The following is a 20,452-nucleotide window of genomic DNA, read 5'->3' as shown; positions in this document are numbered from 1 at the left end:
AGTTAAAGTGATGTTGACTTGCACTATGAAAATATGCTTATGCATAAGTATTACATATCATCTTAAGCAAAAGCTCAAAAAAAAATAAAAAGAAACAGCTAAGGAGACTAGCTAACATTACACTTGAGTTGGTATTCTTTGATTAGTAATTGCAGGGAGTGTGCTCTTGTATTAATCTACTTATCTTTATTTGCATTGCATTTGTCACTTAAGTTACCAGAAGCTTTTGGACAGGAGTGCCTCTCTAACAGCAAGCAAAGCAAAATGTGAAGAAAAAATAATCCTTCTTTTTAAAAAGACTCTAGAACTCTGGGACCAACTGTAAAGAATCTGTACATTTGGTTTAATACATATATATACTTTTTTTTAAGTGAAGGGTCAATACATGGATTTTTACATCTTGTTTTGAACTTTTTTCATCTGGGCAAAATGGTTATGAAGCTTGAGACCTTTAAATGAAAATCATTCCCCCAGAACTCAGTTTAAACCTAGGGCAACCATCCTGGAGTTTCAGTAAAGCATACAGAGGTCTAGGTATTGATTCTCTGACAATAAATTCTGAGGTACTTAAGACTCTTTCAAATAACATTTTATATTGGATCCTTTTCTGGACAGCCTACCAACATGGCGAGTGGTATGTTTCCCCATGGAGAGTGAGTTGCAACTAGTTAAAATTAGTTATAGGTAGATGAAATACACCAGTGTTCCCCAAATATTAGTCTGCAGACTAGTTACTTTAGAATTATTTGTGCAAATTTTAAAATGATAGAGATTCTTGAATTTCTCTTGTGGACAATCTATACTGTCTTGATTAGAGACTATTTTTCATTTGAGTGTTTTCGAATTAAAAATTATTCCCAGACTGAGCACGGTGGCTCATGCCTATAATCTCAGCACATTGGGAGGCTGAGGCAGACAGACCCCTTGAGCCCAGGAGTTCCAGACCAGCCTGGGCAACATGGCGAAACCCTGTCTCTACAAAAAATACACAAAAATTTAGCTGGGCATGGTGGTGTGTACCTGTGGTCCCAGCTACTTGGGAGGCTGACGTGGAAGGATCACTTGAGCTCAGGAGGTGGAGGCTGCCGTGAGGTGAGATTGTGCCACTGCACTCCAGCCTAAGTGCCAGAGTGATACCCTATCTCAAAAATTAAAAAAAAAAAAAATTATTCCTAGGTGACTTTGATGTCATGATAAGTTTAGAAATCAGATATAAAATATGTGACACTAAGATTTCACTGAATATCCAAATTATATTTATATTGGACAGTTCTGTCTAAATTATTACTAATCAGTAGTACTTTTCTACACTTTTATTCTCAGAAGTAGATTGGAAAAAAATTATGTTCTTACATTTGAGCACTTGGCAGTACAGATAGAACTTTTCACATAATGACAGGATTTTTTTTTTATTTTCTTGTTAGTTACTCAAATTAATAAGTATAGCTATATTTCATGTGGTGCTTGCCATGTGTCAGGCCATGTACTGTCCTAGGTACCCACTGCCACATTTATACACACAACTCCTTTATGAGGTAGAAACTGAGATCTCCATTTCACAGAGAGTGAAACTGAGGTTTTGGAGAGTTGCATATTTGTCCAATTTTATGTGAATTGTATCGTTAAATGTTAAAAATGTAGCTTATAGTTAATTTGATCTAAAGTTCACAAATATAAATTATAGCACCTCATTTTAAAAAGTATATTCTGGGCCGGGCGCAGTGGCTCACGCCTGTAATCCCAACACTTTGGGAGGCCAAGGCGAGCAGATCACCTGAGGTCGGGTGTTCGAGATCAGCCCGACCAACATGGAGAAACCCTGTCTCTACTAAAAATACAAAAAATTAGCTGGGCGTGCTGGCAGGCACCTCTAATCCCAATTACTTGGGAGGCTGAGGCAGGAGAATCACTTGAACCCTGGAGGCAGAGGTTGCAGTGAGCAGAGATCGTGCCACTGCACTCCAGCCTGGGGGACAGAGTGAGACTCCATCTCAAAAAAAAAAAAAAAAAGTATATTCTGGCCGGGCGCAGTGGCTCACACCTGTAATCCCAGCACTTCGGGAGGCCGAGGTGGATGGATCTTCTGAGGTCAGGAGTTCAAGACCAGCTTGGCCAACATGGTGAAACCCCGTCTCTACTAAAAATACGAAATACGAAATTAGCCGGATGTGGTGGCAGCCACCTGTAATCTCAGCTATTCGGGACCCTGAGGCAGGAGAATTGCTTGAACCTAGGAGGCAGAGGTTGCAATGAGCTGACAGTGTCATTGCACTCCAGCCTGGGTGACCAAAAACTCCGTCTCAAAAAAAGAACACCCAGAGTGTACACTTCAAAAAACATCCAAGATAGCCTTTTATAGAAACAGACTGAGTCAGAATTCATTTTGTTGACAAAATATATCCTACAAATTAAATGAAATCTTGGCCGAGCGCAGTGGCTCATGCCTGTAATCCCAGCACTTTGGGAGGCCGAGGCAGGCAGATCACGAGGTCAGGAGATCGAGACCATCCTGGCTAACACCGTGAAACCCCGTCTCTACTAAAAATACAAAAAAAATTAGCGAGGCGTGGTGGCGGGCGCCTGTAGTCCCAGCTACTCAGGAGGCTGAGGCAGGAGAATGGTGTGAACCCAGGAGGCAGAGCTTGCAGTGAGCCGAGATCGCACCACTGCACTCCAGCTTGGGTGACAGAGTGAGACTCCATCTCAAAAAAAAAAAAAAAAAAGAAATCTTGCAAGGCATAGAGTCCATGGTTTTCTAAAGAGTGGATACAGCTTGTTCATTTTGATTTTCCACAGAAACATAATTTATTAAAAGGGTTCTCAAAAAATAACTCAAAAAACTTAAAAGCTAACTCAGACATTTGGACTAATGCCTTGTCTTGGTGTGAGATTGTGTTCTTCTAAAAAATAGGTCAATATTATTGACATCTCTCTCCTCTTTTTCCCCTATTTCCAGGTGTTCAGCTCAAAATTCTGGAACACATGATATTGTAGACATGTATCTTTGTCATTTCAAGTAAAATTATAGTGTTCAAATAGAATAAACTAAATCTCAACTGTGAGGATGTTAGAAAAGGAACTTGGTGGGTCTTAGCAATTAGATGATGGTTATTTGTCTTGAGTAAGGATGCCATTCAGACCAAAGGAGGTAGTTACATCTTGGGCAACATATAAACATTATTGTATCTATTCTAATGCTGGGTGTCTTGAAAATGTATTAATATTGTGACAAATATTTCACAGGAGCCTTGTCTTATGCTGAATTGGGAACAACTATAAAGAAATCTGGAGGTCATTACACATATATTTTGGAAGTCTTTGGTCCATTACCAGCTTTTGTACGAGTCTGGGTGGAACTCCTCATAATACGGTAAGAGCATAGTAGAAAGAATTAAGAAAAAATAAACCAATTCATTCTTATGAATCACCTTGATTATTTTTAACTGGTTAGACATATGCATGTCATGTGACTACATGATAAACATGTCTACCTCAGGATATAAAGCCTGTGATAAAATACCTTTCTGAATTAAGATATTTTTAATGCAATTTTATCACTGACAAGCAGTTCACCAGCAATGCCAAACTTTTAAAAGTATCTACCTTTCTTTAACCCTCAGCTATTCTCTTTGACACTTCTAGGAGAAAGATGCTTTCTTGAAAGAATATGAACATGAAAATTCACCTGGATACCTTTTGACCAACTAGACAAAATTAAATATTGAAGTTTTCTCTTATTGTAGATTATATCATTAAGGCATTTAACTTTACTTAGTCATTGTGATGAAGACACTTCTGTGCCTAACAACTTAGTTGGTCACCAAGTCTTATACTTCATAAAAAATAGAGTTTGCATGACAGAGTCAAATGACTCATTTCCTTATATTAAACAAATCAGGAACTACAGTTCCAAAAGTCTTTTTTGATTTTATCATTGTAACAATGTGTTTACATTCCTGCTTGTCTTGGTTTAAAATCACACTGAATAGTGCTAAGTCACTCTGAATAGCAACTTTCCTTCAACTTTGTGGGAAGCTTATGATGTCATATGAGCATTTCAGAGTATCACAGTTCCTTAAGGCTAACTACTTCAATAAAATGTGATGTGCACATTCTGATTACAGAATTTAATGGATATTACTAGGGAAACTTGCTCTTATCAAACTTATCAAACATATGTGATTGAGAGTTCGTGTGAGCTTTTATGGCTAAGTGCCAAATACAGTGCTAGTAAGTATTGACAACACTAATCATGAGTTTTACAGTGTTATAAGTCTTTTTTTTAACAAAAAAAAGATCTTCAAAGCAGTATATGCTTCATGAAGTCTTTTTCATTTTAAACAACTCTGCATTATTTAAAATTGTTATAATGAAATAATAATAAGTATTTTTTTCCTTTCCTGAAATTCCTGTATCGAGAATGTACTTTCTGTTCCTTTTGGTTATCTCAATCTTATCTGCTCTTCAAAGGTCATCTTAAATCCTTTCTTTCCCACAATTAATTTCCTGTTTATTTTAATTTATGTTATTTCTTTCATCTCTAAATTCTTCTGAAAATGCTATCTCTGCTTCACATTTGGCATTGAACATGATACCTTCTATTCTTCCTTAATATTTTAGGTGTCTATATTTTGTTTCCCTTTTAAAACTGCCAACATTTCAAGCATATAAAGATAAGATCTTTTTGTAACCCGCATACTACTTAGGTCAGTGCCCTTTTTTTGGCGTATATTAAATTATTTTTGAATAAGTAATTGAAAGTTTAAAGTTATAATATGTTGTGTACAACATACTCAGCATTCAAATGCATGTACTACTTATTTAGACTTCTGGCCTGTCAGGCTGGTGGGCTTTGGAGCTTAATACAGTTGGACTTGACTCCGTCTTCAGCCATGTATTAGTTGTATAACTTTGGCTCATTGCTTGGCATTATGATGAACATGATCATTCCATATAAATATAGCTTATATCTTACAGTAGCACAGATAAAATATTCATATATTAATTTATTTACTCCACAAACTGCTACTGAATGGTAAATGGCAATAAAAAGAGATCCAAAATGAAATCAGCTACAATTTCTGCTCCCAGGTAGCTGATAATCAAATGTTACTTTAATTAAAAAAAAAAAAAAAACTACTTTTCTCTGTGTGTGTGTGTCTGTTGACAGAGGAAAGTACCTTTGTATTCTAGAAGCTTTTAAAATATGTCCATATATCTCTTTGTCATAACATACTCATATTGCTGAGTTGGCCTTTTAAATAGGCAGAATAACAAATGACATGAGGAGGGACAAAATATCTAAGTATGTAAACATTTCTCTTCTTTTACTAATACCCATAGTTCCTAAGTACTTCCCATTAAAATTATACCTTTAGATTAAGTTAGTATTGCCAGAAATCATCTGTAAAACACAGATTTCAAGGAGAGAAATATTATCTATCTGTACACAGCAGGGGTCATTAAACCGAATTTGCGTGTTCACTATATATTCAATATATATTGGGTTTCCGCTATATGATAGACACTGTACTAAACACTGGAGATAAAATTGTGATTAAGATAGATATGATTTTGTACCCTTAGAACTCAGAGTTAAGTGGGAGGAAATCATTATCAATCGAGAAATCACATAGGTAAATATAAAATTGCTACTGTGATAAGCACTGTGGAAGACAGGCCAAGGGCTTCAGTATGAATATACTCCAAGAGATCTGGCCCAGTCAGAGGTTGGAGAAGCTTTCCCTGGGAAAGGAAAATTGAACCAAGATCTGAAGTATAAAACATAGTCAATGAGTTGCAGAGGCTGCAGGCAGAGAAGATTCATATCCTTCTAGTGGGAGGAAGCTAACTGAAGAAGTAGGGAGAGCTTAGACCAGATGGAGCCTTGAATGCAATGTGAAGGCTTTTTGCGTATCCTGAACATATTTTGAAAGCTCTAAAATGACATGATCAGATTTTAAATTATACATCAAAAATTGTATAAATGATGGAGAGTAGGATAAACAGTTTTGCTTGGGGAAGATGGGAGGGTGTCTAGGAAAAGAAGAAAATGAAAAACCTCATGCCGCTCTCCAGTATCAGCCGGCCAAAGTTGGGAACATGTAACGGTGGTTGGTTTTCTGATAATCTGTGGATCAGGCATGAATGTTGGGTAACCACGAGAAGAAAGAGAAGCTAAAAAGGAAGTTTGGCATAAGAAATTAGATAATTGCCGCTGGGCACGGTGGCTCACGCCTGTAATCCCAGCACTTTGGGAGGCCGAGGCAGGTGGATCATCAGGTCAGGAGTTCGAGACCAGCCTGACCAATATGGTGAGACCCCGTCTCTACTAAAAATACAAAAAATTAGCCAGGCATGGTGGCATGCACCTGTAATCCCAGCTACTCAGGAGGCTGAGGCAGGAGAATTGCTTGAACACGGAAGGCAGAGGTTGCAGTGAGCTGAGATCGTGCCACTACACTCCAGCCTGGGGGACAGAGTGAGACTCCATTAAAAAAAAAAAAGAAATTAGATAATTGCATAGACTTGCATGTTTATGGAAAAAATATGCATTCATATATACATACATCTAAAATGAAAAGGTCTGTGCAATTTTCTCATAAAAATATGTGAAGAATTAAAATAGAAAGATGTATTACCTATATTTCTATATACCTGAATTTATTTTGTATTCTTGTCTCATTTATATTTCCTTAATTGTATAAGATTATAATAAATCTATTATTTTTAAATTTATATTTTATATCTGAATGTTACTATAGGATTAAGAATAATCACTTGACTTTGAGTTTTTGTCTGTACAGAAAAAATAAGAGTAAAACAATGTCAAGTACTTAGGCATGTATTTGCAGGGAACACTTAATAGTAATTTTTTAGGTTGAGTGTTGTGTTCATTCTTTTGACTATGCCCTGACACATTAGATCTGTACAGCATTAACTAATTCATAATATGGCTGAAGTTTACTTACTGACTTTTTGAGAAAGAAGATGGCTTCCTGTAAGCCTAGCTCTGTTAAGATCTCGTGTAATAAACCAGATTTTTAAGGAAAAGTCAAATATGGGAGAGCAGGGGAAAAGTTGATGGTACTTACCCTTGTTCCCAAGAATATGTGAAGTTTAAAATCTAGCCACCAATGTTACAGGAAGTATCTCATTTGGAATGTCTATGGCAACCTAATCAAGTACGGAATTCTGAAAACTATGGACTTTGATATTTAACATGTTCCATATGCTAAATACACTCAAGGTAGAAAAAATTAATGAAAATGCTATTTTTTCCCCTGTGGTTAACCTAAATATATACATTTTTTTTAGCCCTGCAGCTACTGCTGTGATATCCCTGGCATTTGGACGCTACATTCTGGAACCATTTTTTATTCAATGTGAAATCCCTGAACTTGCGATCAAGCTCATTACAGCTGTGGGCATAAGTGAGTATTATAGCTATATATGTGAAAAAGGAAAAACAACACAAAAATGATTGAAGACAAAGTGTCTTTAGACTTTTTGCATTGCGGAATTGCCTCTCAAATCATGTTCTTTTTGCTTACAGTTCCAAATTTCTACTGGAAGGATTTGGAGTGGGATCCAATATTGTATTCCATGCCAGTTTTGTATTTGGTCAATAGATATGATGGCTAATCTTTTTAAATGGTAAAAATCACCTTACTAGTAAAATATTAAGTCTATTATACATGAACAAGACTTTTAAAGAGAAAACCCCAATTATTTTAGAGATTATTTGAATTGGAAATTAGCTATATATTGAATTATATCTCATGTGTAATCATGGAGTTACCTTTATGTAGTGGGTGTGTAAGTTGTGTTTATACATTTTGCAGTGTTAGCAGCTGTCACTCCCAGTGTTATAATGTCAGCTGCCTGTTGTTGGTCATGAAAAGAGTTTTCTTTTGAGATTGATTATTAGTAGTATTTTCTAACTAGATTTCTTTATGGTCTCCAAATTAAGAAGTTGTTCATCTTTTATCAATGGGCACAAATATTCATTGATTAAAAAAAGAAACAAAAAGAAGAACATGTACAAAATTGCATGAGTGATGTGAAGCCATATATGACTCTAATTCCCCAAAAGATGCCAGGTACCAAATACTTAAATATGGGAAAGGATAACTTAATTCTAGGTGCCATTTGAATCACTGTCTTAAGAATCAATATGATCACATTTAACCGAGTTTAAGCTACTCATAAAGAGAAAGTTACATGGGAATAACTGAACTGCATAATCATGGAAGAATTTTTAGTTTGTATGGCTAAGGTGTTTCAATGGGACAATGCCTGGGGTATTGCCTGTAATTTACTTATTGCCTGTAATTCATTTATTTATTTTTAATTAAAATTTAAAAAATAGATTTAGGGGGTACAATGCAGTTGTGTTACGTGGATATACTGTGTAGTGGTGGAGTCTGGGCTTTTAGTGTAACCATCACCCAAATAGTGTACATCATAGATATTAAGTAATTTTCATCCCTTATCCTCCTCCTGCCCTCTCATCTCTCTGAGTCTCCGATGTCTATTATTTCACACTCTACGTCTATGTGTATACATTATTTAGCTCTCTCTTATAAGTGAGAACCTATGGTATTTGAGTTTCTTTTTCTTTAATTCCACTTAAAATAGTGACTTCCAGTTCCATCCATGTTACTTGCAGCAAAGACATTATTTTATTCAATTTACTAAGAACACATTAAAAAATGGTAGCTATTTATACTTTTGGAAAAACATCATTTGAAGTTCCATGAGACTAGAGACCTATTCATTGCTGTATTTCCAGCCCCTCACTTAGCTCCTACCATGTTGTTGGTGCTCAGTAAGTATTTGTTGACTCGATTTTCTAAGAAGTCTAAGAATTTTTTCTCCAGCAGAAAAGTCTACAGTCTGTTTACTTGTTAAACTTGGAGGATTAGGTGTCTTTAATATATTTCCAGGCAGTGGGAAAATGATAAAAATGAAATAGAGTTTGTTCATATTATGTTCAGATCTAGCAGTCTAAGTTTTTGTGGGTTGAACCATTTGAGCATAGTGGTTACAGTTTAGGCTTTGGAGGGAAACAACCTGGAATTGAAACTTGGTGTTACAATTCTTAGTTTTGTGATCTTGTGCTAATTTTTAAACCTATTTAAGCCCCAGTTTTATTTATTAGGAAAATGCCTATGAAAAGATAATCTATTAATATCTTGAATGGCTGAAGGAAGATGAAATTAAGCCAGATTTTTTGTTTAGGTCACATTCTTTTTCATTATTTTTTCTTTTTTTTTTTTTAGCTTTTATTTTGAGTTCAGGGGTACATGTGCAGTTTGTTACATAGATAAACTCGTGTCATGGGGGTTTGGTATACAGATTGTCTCATCACCCAGGTACTAAACCTGGTACCCAAGCTATTTTTTTCTGATTCTCTCCCTCCTTCCAAACACCCTCAAGCAGGCCCAGTGTCTGTTGTTCCCCTTTGTGTTAATGAGTTGTCATCATTTAGCTCCCACTTATACATGAAAACATGCAGTATTTGGTTTTCTGTTCCTGTGTTAGTTTGCTAAGGATAATGGCCTCTAGCTCCATCCGTGTTCCCGCAAAAGACATGATCAAAGTCAGATTTTTAAGAACTTTAACAGAGTGCCTTGCCTATAGAAAGTTCTTGGTAAGTCCACTGTTCCACTAAGGGACTGGACTAACAGCCATTGTTATATTCACCATTTTCTTGTCACTTGAATGACTGAGGCAGAATCATATCACAATTATTATATTTAAAAAAGAGAAGAGCAGGAGTGGCATTTTTGAGAGCTCTGTAAATTAACAATAATAGTTATTAATTAAAAGCCATAACCAGAAGACTAAGTAGATTGCATGTAAACATTTATAAATCCACAAATTTTACCCACTTTGGAGTTAAAATTATATGAATAATAATGCTATATTTATGTTTTTATAAGTCTAGATAACTCTCTTCTTGTTTATCCCAATTCAATTAAACATTTTAAAGGGAAAATTTGTATCGCTGAGGATTAAATGAAAACTGCTCAAACTAAACTTTAAAACAGTTCTAGGAAAGGATAACCATGTTGGGATTTACAAAACCTCTGTAGTAGACATTGGTGACGGAATAGTTAACAACGAGCCTGAGTAAATCTTAGATGAACCCAGACATTTCCTTCTATGTTTGCCATGAGTTATTACATTCATTTTTAAATTTTGATGTTCCTTTTGCAAGCTTGAAATTCGGAGAAAGAAATGTGTTCTCATAATCAGCAACAGTTAAAAAACAAACTGGATATCCTTATGACTCAGTGGTAGGTAATGTAAATCAGTGCCCTAATTGGGAAAGTCAAACTGTCTCTAAGAAAAATTTAGCTTTAATGGAGCAACAGTGGGTGGAGATGGAGATAGAGAAGGAGAAATTTATCTAGGGGCAAGTCTCTCACATCCTGCTTTCTTCAAAGTGAGTCTAGGTGATTTTCTACCTGTTAGGGGTGGAAGGTTACGAAGATGCAGAAAATAGAGTTTAATTGCATGAATTGCTTCCCTGTGATCCCTGGGGAAGGAAACAGTTTGTGGTCATTTGAAATCTCTAGTTAAGCATAGAAAAAGGGCAAACCTGAAGGGTCTTGCCACATCATAGAAAAAAAGAATTTCAAATTTTGTGAAATGTTAGCCAACCATTTGAGAGATGATAATGGGATAAGGGTGGGGGGTTAAGTAAATACTAATTCACCTCCATTTTTTTAAGTACTGTATTTCATTTCTGTCAAATTTAATGAAGATAAAAACGTTTTTGCTTGTACAAATTTCATCCATTCCAGTAAACATGTCAGGTGCATGGAAGTTTAGGTGGAAAATCTTATAGATTCACATTTGGCTGCTCCCTTATAGCCCAATATTTAATTACTTTCTTTTATTCTTTTTTTTTTTTTTTTTTTTTTTCCGAGACGGAGTCTTGCTCTGTCGCCCAGGCTGGAGTGCAGTGGCGTGATCTTGGCTCACTGCCAGCTCCGCCTCCTGGTTTCTCGCCATTCTCCTGCCTCAGCCTCCAGAGTAGCTGGGACTACAGGCGCCCGCCATCACGCCCTGCTAATTTTTTTGTATTTTTAGTAGAGACGGAGTTTCACCATGTTAGCCAGGATGGTCTCGATCTCCTGACCTCGTGATCCGCCCGCCTCGGCCTCGCAAAGTGCTAGGATTACAGGCATGAGCCACCGCGCCAGGCCTGTAATTACTTTTTTCACCTTCTGTAGAAGTTCATGAATTTTCACTGCTTTTATAGATTCAATAAGCATTGAAGTATGCTCAATATTTAAAATATTTATCTGTTCTGTATTCCTGAAATTGGACCCTATATAATTATACACTTGAATGTCAGAATATTATAATAAAAATATTCTCCTTAAGATATGAGATCTAGTCCCAGATCCATCCCTAACACCATCAATTGTTGGATGTCAATTTCCTTGCCAGTTTATTTTATCTATATAAAATAAAGATAAGTTAAGAACCCCATCCTAATTCTCAAACTTTTGAAAGTAATTGGGAGGAACAAGCAAAATAACATTTGTGATTGTATTGTGAAAAAAATTAGCCAGTTCTACAAACGTATTACTTTATATTCTTTTTGAAATCTATATTTTCCTGGCACCATTAAATTACATAAAAGAAAATCTAGGACTATTTCTGTGTTAATACTTCAAATACAGCATATGAAGTGGCTCTGTTTAAATCTTTGAAATCTGGCTATACCTACTTCTTTTCTACCATAAGTAACGTACCAACACAACCAATTCTTAGGTAAATATACGTAGTATTAAAATATACAAGTACTGCAGAATGACTATCATATACTTTAGGAGGATGATATGTAAAATGTGGAAACAAAGGGTCCTGAAATCCCAGCTAACATAAATATGAACTTTTGCAGAGAGAAAGAGCCATCGCGAGTTTAAAAGAACTAGGTACACTAAGGGGATCATGTATGTCTTTTGAACTACTTTCTCATTGTTATCTGGGAACTAATGGTAAAAGTGTGGGCTCCAGAGTTAGATTACCTGGGCTCCAGACCCATCTTCACTGTTACTACCTATGCAAACATAGGCAAGTTAAACAATATCTCGAGTCTCAGCTGCTCATCTGAAAAATAAAGCCAATAAAATGACTATGTCATAGAGATATGAGGATTAAATAACATTATTCATGTAAAGTCTTTGTACAATGTCTGCCATAAAATAAGTTTGTATTTATATATCACTTAACATTTTTATTCCCAATAGTGAGATCCTAGATACAAACTGTCACTCTGCTTTTTAAAGTGTTTGTTGCTACGTGTCTTCTCTAAAATTAATGCATCCAGGAGACGAATGCTAATAAAAAGATAAAAGGAATCCAGGCAGCCATTACAAAACAGTAGTGAAGCAACCCACTTTATCTCAACATGTAACATACATACACAGTATCCATATATTTTATCAGTTAAGAACAAAGTACTCAGCATTCAGAAGCCAAGAAGAACCTGAACCTGGGAGAAAACCCAGTATATCTAGACTCTGTAATCTCACTCTCCAAAACCCAAAGACGGACTTGAATTACATAGTGCAGAAAGAAATACTTGCCAGTCCTTAAATCACAGCTTCAGTCCTTAGCATTCCCCTAAACATCCTCTTCAAATATAGCTTCCTTCAAATACATATTTCTTATCTCCAGGATTTATAGATACAACTTCCATTGCCACATTTCAGTTCTTAGGAAACTGCATCATAAATAAGTAAATAAAAACTATATGTCCCTGTATTTTTATTTTGGTAAAATTTAAGGTGAGCATACAAAAAATGCCCAAACTGATATAATTATTTCCTCATGTGTGAAATTAGCAAATTGTTATTCAAAGGAAGTAAAACTAGGACCAGAGAGCTGGCCCAGATTTCTTTCATTACTGCAATGTGGGTAGGTAGTATTTTTTAAAAGTATATATTATTTGTTTCAGAAACTTAGAAAGCTCTTGCATTTAGTGAATCCCAAGTCCCTTTTCAATATTGTTGGATAAGCAACATACATAGACACAAATTTCACTGTAAAGACACGTGATGAAACAGCAGTTATAGCCACTGGAGAAGCTTCACTGTGCCTCTCACTGGCTGCCTTGTTACTTGTTAAACTGTGCCTTCAGGGTAATTCAGGTGCATCTCAGCTGGAATTTGGTGTACTAATAATGAGAACAATGTCTGGATGCTCGGATAAAGCAGGGTTTTGAGAACCCTTTGAAAAAAATTCATCTTTTTTTTTCTTAAAAGGTTTTATTGAGGTGTAATTGACATACAATAAACCATACATGCTTTAAATGTACAGTTTGATGAAGTGTGATGTATGTATTCCTTGTGAAACTATCACCACAATCAAGTACCCAGCAATGGGATTGCTGGATCATATGACAGATTTATTTTTAGTTTTTTGAGGCACTTCCATACTGTTTTCTATAGTGGCTATACTAATTTACATTCCCACCAGCAGTGTACTAGCATCTTAATGAGAATTTTTGTTAAGCTATCTGAGAGGGAAGCAGGGTGAGATGATCAATTCATAGTATCTGTTTAATTTTGTCTTCCATTTGCCTAAGAAAACTTTACAAAGTATTTTTTAAAATCCCAAATACCCAGGTTTTTTAATATTTCAATAGGCATTAGGTACTTATACTCTTTATGAAAGTAACAAAACCTCTTTCTTATTTTCAAACATATAGATAGTTGTTCCAAAAATAAGAATGCCTCTGTCTCTCTCTCCTTCCTTCCTCCCTGCCTGCCTCTTTTCCTTTTTATCCTTCTCCTTTCCTCTCCTTTCTTTTTCTCTCTTTCTCTCTGTATAGTAGTTTGTTTCTACTGTGGAAAGAACTTTCATAAATACAGAGTGCTTTGGGTTTTAGGAGTCCTATTTGAAAGAAAACACTGCCCTTTTGTTGCTGGTGGCCACATGAGACAATTTTTTCACTTTTACACCAAGGTTGAACCTCCTTAATTAAAACAATAATCATTATTGTGTAATGACTCATCACACAGTCATTTGCATAGAAAAGGAAAGGAATCACTGGATGATGGAGCAGGGAGCAGAGTTACACTAACTTATTTTCCATATATAAGTGCCTTATATTGGGGAGAGATAAATAATTTTATTTTTGTGATTCCTCTGATAAAATAATGCACTTTGTCATTGACAACAGACCTGTCTATCCCTTCATGTTTTCAGCTTCCAACACAGATGAAATATCCCCCTTTAGATGCCCCTGTAGCTTATTCAGGGGTTTGGTCTTTTTGATCATTCTCATAATTACTCCTTTGAAATATTTCTTCATTAGTAACCCCGTATTTCACTTTGTATGAGATCTTCTGATCCCTTATTTTTTTCCCATCTTGGAGTTTTTTCCAAAAACAAAATGTATTTTATTGCTTCATTTACTTTTGAAATTTTTTTCGTCTTTATTGAGGTATATACAACAAATAAAATTGTAATTTTAGGGTGTACAATGTAATGATTTTATTTATATATATATGTATATATATATAGTGAAATGATTGTCACAACCAAGTGAGTTAACACCTCTATCACGTCATTTAGTTACCCCTCTTTTTTTTGTTTTGTTTTGTGGTGAGAACATTTAAGTATATTTCAAGTATACAATTCAGTATTTGAAACTATAGTCACCAAAATGCTATATGTTCATCATAAAATTTATTAAAATAAATTTTTTATAAAAATAAATTTAAAAAATTGAAAATTATTTAGTGTTCTATCACTTATAAACACCTGCTGTTGATGTTTTGGTAAATATGTTTCCAGATCTTTCTATTTCTCCTTCCTTCCTTCCTGCCTTCCATCCTTCCTTCCTTCCTTCCTTCCATCCTTCCTTCCTTCCTTTCATCCTTCCTTCCTTTCCTTCTTCCTTCCTTCCTTCTTTCCATCCATTCCTCTAACTTGCTGTATTGATCAGTAATATATCATGAATATCCTTTCTTGCAATAAATATTTAACTGCCTCATAATTTTAAGTGGCTGCATATAAACTATTAAAATGATATACCTTAATTAGCCTTCCTTTAGGAGGTTTAGGCTATTTCCATTTTTTTGCCTTTAAAGATTATGTGTTGCTAACATTTGCATTGATTGTTAAATTCTGAAGTGAGCTAGTAACTATATCAGGCAGTGAAAACTGTGAGGTGGACTCATTACTATATATAAGGAAAACTTCCAATTGCAATTTGAATAATAAGAATTCTGTAGGAGTTTTGTTTCATTCTTTGAGAAATATCTTTACATTTTAAATGTTTGTTTAGGGAGAATATACCTTTATAAATATAAAGGTTATAGTTAATAACTGTAAATGTCAGGAATAAAGTAGTGTTTTGGGTGGTTCTAAGTATAAGGTTGTGGAAAGAGTATAAAGTTGAAATCCACTGTCTAGAATAACCTCAGCCATCCCAGCAGAGTAGGGGAGAAAGGTCTTAAAGCATCACCATTTCCCTTGTGCCTTAGATTTTCTAACTGAGGATCCAGTTCATTCATTCAACAAAAATGTATTAAGCTACCTGGGCCAGTCATGGAGCTGGATACTAGCAATACAGCGATGAATAACCCTTGCTCTATCCTTGAGGTTTTCACGGTCCACAAGGTGTCGAAGGTGGATAGTTATTGCTGCTTGGGAAATTGTAGACAGCATCAGTAAGAATGAGAAATTCTGCTGGCTTTAAACCCAATGTGCATCCTAGCCTGGTTAATCTTTTGCACTCATCACTTAGAATATTGTGCTCAAGCCCTAAAACATATCTTGAAAAACTATACTTGTACAGTAGGTTGAAAGTCGCCCCTTGACATGCTAATTAGAAATAAGACAACCAAAAGAAAAGTGCTGCCTGAGGCTAGTCCTGAGAGTGAAAAATAAGATCTGAGCCAACTTCTACACTTCTTGCTCCTTCTTGAGTGTGATCCACATTGGCAGGCATACCATCGTGGAGACAGAAAAGAGTTGTCACATCAAGCTAGAGAGTCAAATTCAGCCATCTGATTGGATGCTGGGTTTGGTTAGAAGACATTTTTATATGATTGTTAGAGTACTACAATATATGTCCACTCTTACATACAGAGAACAAGAGAAGAATTCTTATTGTCCAGAGGTTTTATCCATGTTTCTCAAACTTTCATGTGCATAAAAACCAGCTGGAGAACCTGTTGAAATGTAGATTTGTATTCGTTAGGCCTGGGGCAGGGCCTGAGATTCTGCATTTCTAAAACACTTCTAAGTAATGCCAACACTGCTGCCTCATAGATTGCCCTTTGAGTAACAAGGACCTAAAATGTCTTTGTGCCAGTGAGAATTCACCTTTTGTAACTTCATCTATTTGTTTGCAGCTGTAGTGATGGTCCTAAATAGCATGAGTGTCAGCTGGAGCGCCCGGATCCAGATTTTCTTAACCTTTTGCAAGCTCACAGCAATTCTGATAATTATAGTCCCTGGAGTTATTCAGCTAATTAAAGGTATGGACTGAAAAGTAAATGCTTTTTAAAATACGTATCTGCTTTTGGTCTTTTTTAACACTAACTTTTGCTTGTACTAACAGAATCCTTAATTAGTCTCTGCTTGTGGAACTTAAACTCTATATTGTCATCTAATTGATTTGAAAGGCTGCTACATTGTGAGTGAGTTGGTTTTTACAGTTGAATGGCAGAAAGAGGATTAAGACTGGGCCAAGCAACAAAATAAGGCATCAGTGAATTTTCTAGGTTTAATGGTTTGGAGTGAAAACTCGAAGTGGAAAAAAAAAACCTGCCATTTAGTTTTAATTAAAGATAAATATGTCTTTTTTTTACTTTAAAATTGTCCAATAATAGTAATAAAAATTAAAGAGAAGAAGGTATCTGGAAAATGGTAAAAGATGATCAATAATTCTTTGACTTTCTGGTTATTATTCCTTTTAAATTGAGAGTGGTATCCTCAACAGAGCAGTCAATATGGGAACAGCATTCCTAAACACCAAAATTATATCACAGTAAAATAGTTGTAAAAACTTAATTTTTATTGTTACATTATTTTTAATATAAAATTTGCATTTCTGCGATTACTTGCTTTATAGAGTTTAACATTTAATTTAAAAAAGAAATTGAGAGGTGACATTTAGAGTTTTTGTTTTAGGAAAGAAGGCACATGCAGTTGCTTGGATTCAGTGGAAATTGTTGAAGGACAGAGATTCACATGTGGTATTTAATTAGCAACAGGAATATAGCAGGAAATAAGAAAGTGAGAAGAAATTGTAAAGGAATGACATAACTTGGGCATGTTAAGTATTTAATGTTTACATTGATATTGTCTGTTCCAAGAAAGGGAATCTATAGAGAAATTTAATGACGTTGCAGAAGAATTACACAAGGCAAAAGGAAATGCCAACGTTTGGTAAAATCATCACTTTTGGTAGAAGCATTAAATAATGACAAACACTGAAAGATCAGCCACTCTGGAGCTGGGAAAGGGAGCTGCTGTTGCCCATTTAATAAGCCTAGTGGGAGATTTTAGAGCCCTGCTGGTGGAAATGCTTTTATGAAATCCAGCAACCGCAGCCAATGCAGAATAAACACAATGAAGATTTTGACCGTTGGAGCTTGCACTGAAGACAGGAGCTTGCTCTTCTAATACACCTTGGCCTTCACAGAGCTAGCCTGCTCATTTCTATCTTATTCGTTAGGAATGTAGGCACAATAATCTGTTTTGTTAGTGCTTTATTTTTCTGAGCTAACTCTTCAGTCTTCTGTAAGAAGTTTCTTCAGTATTTGAAAAGTGCAGAATCTCTGGGTCATTGGCTGTTCTTTAATACTAGTTTAGATTCCAAAAGATTATATGCTATCCCTTGAAACTAAGATTTATTTTCTTTTTCTTTTTGGTGTAATGTAAGATACTATAGGTAGCATTATAGACTTTATTCCATTTTTACCAGGTATTTATATATGTATATGACAAAGGGTTTGGTTGCCCAAATGTTGCTGTATTGCAAATTCCTTGAGAGCAGAGGTCATGATATATCTTGAGGTCTTTTTGGTGGCTACAATACAGAGATACTTTAATCTATAATCATGATATCAATGCTTAATGTGACAGGCTTATTCAGAGATCTCACGCAACAGAGAAATTCCCTGAGAATATTACCACATTTAATGTAAATTTAACATTTTAGAGATCATTGTTAGCAGGTATATTTGCTCGATTACTATAAAATTGTGATTTTCTTCATCTCTAACATGATCACACATTTTTCACATTAATCTGAAACTCTAGTAGGAGATTTTGTTAATACAGATTGTGCTTTTATTTCTATTCTAATCATATCCTGAAAGTAGTCGTATGTTATGTATTCACTTATGAGAGTTTGTTGAACTTTCCTTTGAATATTGACTTTAATCTTCATGAGACCTCTGTTATATAGCCAAAATATTCCTGAATTCTAGAAACAAAATGCCCCTCTTTTGTAATATTCTCGAAATGGCACTTTTGAAGATCTGTGCTTGTGACCCAGTCTTTATAGAATTTGGTTTTTCTTATTGATTATTTGGTTCTGCACTCTAAGAAATATTGTGCCTTTTTGCCAAAGAGACCACAGATTATGATAAAAGAATATTCAACAGATGCTTCTATCTGAATTCCATTGTTTATATTTTTCTCCTGGAAGGATACAATGATGTTTTAGTAAAATGGGCATTTCTGAATTTATCGTGTCATTTAAAAAGTGAGCTATGTTTGGGAATCATTTGAGGGAAAAATTGTTTAGTATATAATTCAACATTCTCCATTTTTGGTCTTCATACTCACACATATTATATTTATATATATGTTACGCCTGGGCAATGAATGCAGGAAAAACTGAGATTTGACTTGGAAGACAGAGTGCCTCATACACATCATCCATGCCCTGTCCCCCTTCTGTTTATTTACATGAACTTTTATTTTAAAACAAAGTCTCACTTCCCATTTGGGTCATCTCATTTGCTATTTTCTTTGAGTAATAGAAACATTTTTTCTGCTTAAGCTTGAATATTGACTAACTAAAGTAAATCTGAATTTCTAACTTTTAAAACTATTCAAAAGATATAAAAGAAAAAGTTCCATTGTGATTCACAAAATAGAGAAAAAGGTGATGAATAAAAGTGTTCAATTGACATGCTGCTGCAAAATTTGTTGAAACCTATTTATTTTAGAGTTCATTATAATATCTTTTCAATATTTCTAGGAAAAAAAACATGTCATTTTCTAGGACAGGGTCACAGGGTGAGTGGACTTTCTCTGTAAAGGACAAGAGAGTAAATATTTTCAATTTTTCAAGCTGTATGGTCTCAACTCTGCTATCATAGGTTGAAATCAGCCACAGGCAATACTTCATGAATGGGCAATACTTCATGAATGGGCATTTTTAACTTATAGATAAAGAAAACTTTATCTATAAGAAAGGCTTGCAGCCGGACGCAGTGGCTCACACCTGTAATCCTAACACTTTGGGAGGCCGAGGCGGGCGGATCACAAGATCAGGAGTTCGAGACCAGCCTGGCCAACGTGGTGAAACCCCATCTCTACTAAAAATACGAAAATTAGTTGCGCATGGTGGCACGCTCCTGTAATCCCAGCTACTCAGGAGGCTGAGGCTGGAGAATTGCTTGAACCCAGGAGGTGGAGGTTGCAGTGAGCCAAGATTGTGCCACTGCACTCCAGCCTGGGCCACAGAGTGAGACTCCATCTCAAAAAAAAAAAAAAAAAAAAGAAAGGCTTGCAGTTTGGGTTGGCACACATGGTCCTCAGGATTTTCCAACTTCTCTTCTAGGAGGTAGGCATCTAATGAACAACATGGGGTAAACAGAAAGCAGAAAGGTGAATTGTGTAGGAAAGTAGTCCTGGGATTTATTTCCATCTCCTCATTAAGCGTAAAACCTTGGATACCTGTCCGCATTTTTTTGCCAAGCAAAACATTATCTTTACTTTTAAGAATTCTATCGTATTCATAAAGATTATAATTTACAGAAAACCCTTTAGTCTTCTTTTATGGTCACAATAGAGGCATACTCAAACAGAGGATTATTTTTCAATGCCATTTTCATCTTTGTTATAAATTTATTAAAAGAGAAACGTGAAATAGTGTTAATGATCAATATACTTTGGGACCCCTTCTATAGAATGGGTACAGTATTGATAAAGATGGTAATCGACAGAAAGTAAGAAATCTAGACTTAAAACAGTATGGTTCTCCGCACCCCCATGTTTCTGGTTAAGAGTGAATAAGAACCAATTCTTTGAAAAATCCTAAAATCAGTCTATTCTAATTACAGGTCAAACACAGAACTTTAAAGACGCCTTTTCAGGAAGAGATTCAAGTATTACGCGGTTGCCGCTGGCTTTTTATTATGGAATGTATGCATATGCTGGCTGGTAAGTTGAT

The 20,452-nt window shown here is 35.4% G+C and overlaps 1 protein-coding gene across 1 annotated transcript in view; it reads left to right on the top strand.

Annotated features, from left to right (window-relative positions):
• SLC7A11 (solute carrier family 7 member 11) overlaps positions 1-20,452 on the top strand; it is a gene marked incomplete at its 5' end in the record, with an annotated part of 70,556 nt that overhangs the window by 2,599 nt on the left and 47,505 nt on the right. Inside the window, 4 exon segments of the mRNA NM_001132262.1 lie at positions 3,244-3,370; positions 7,318-7,433; positions 16,392-16,517; positions 20,343-20,442. Coding sequence (NP_001125734.1) covers positions 3,244-3,370; positions 7,318-7,433; positions 16,392-16,517; positions 20,343-20,442 — 469 coding nt within the window.

The sequence above is a fragment of the Pongo abelii genome, chromosome 3 (genome assembly GCF_028885655.2).
Source record: "Pongo abelii isolate AG06213 chromosome 3, NHGRI_mPonAbe1-v2.0_pri, whole genome shotgun sequence".
Classification (NCBI taxonomy): Eukaryota; Metazoa; Chordata; class Mammalia; order Primates; family Hominidae; genus Pongo; species Pongo abelii.
Note: the sequence above shows the minus strand (reverse complement) of the source record. Positions and strands in the feature narration are given on the sequence as shown.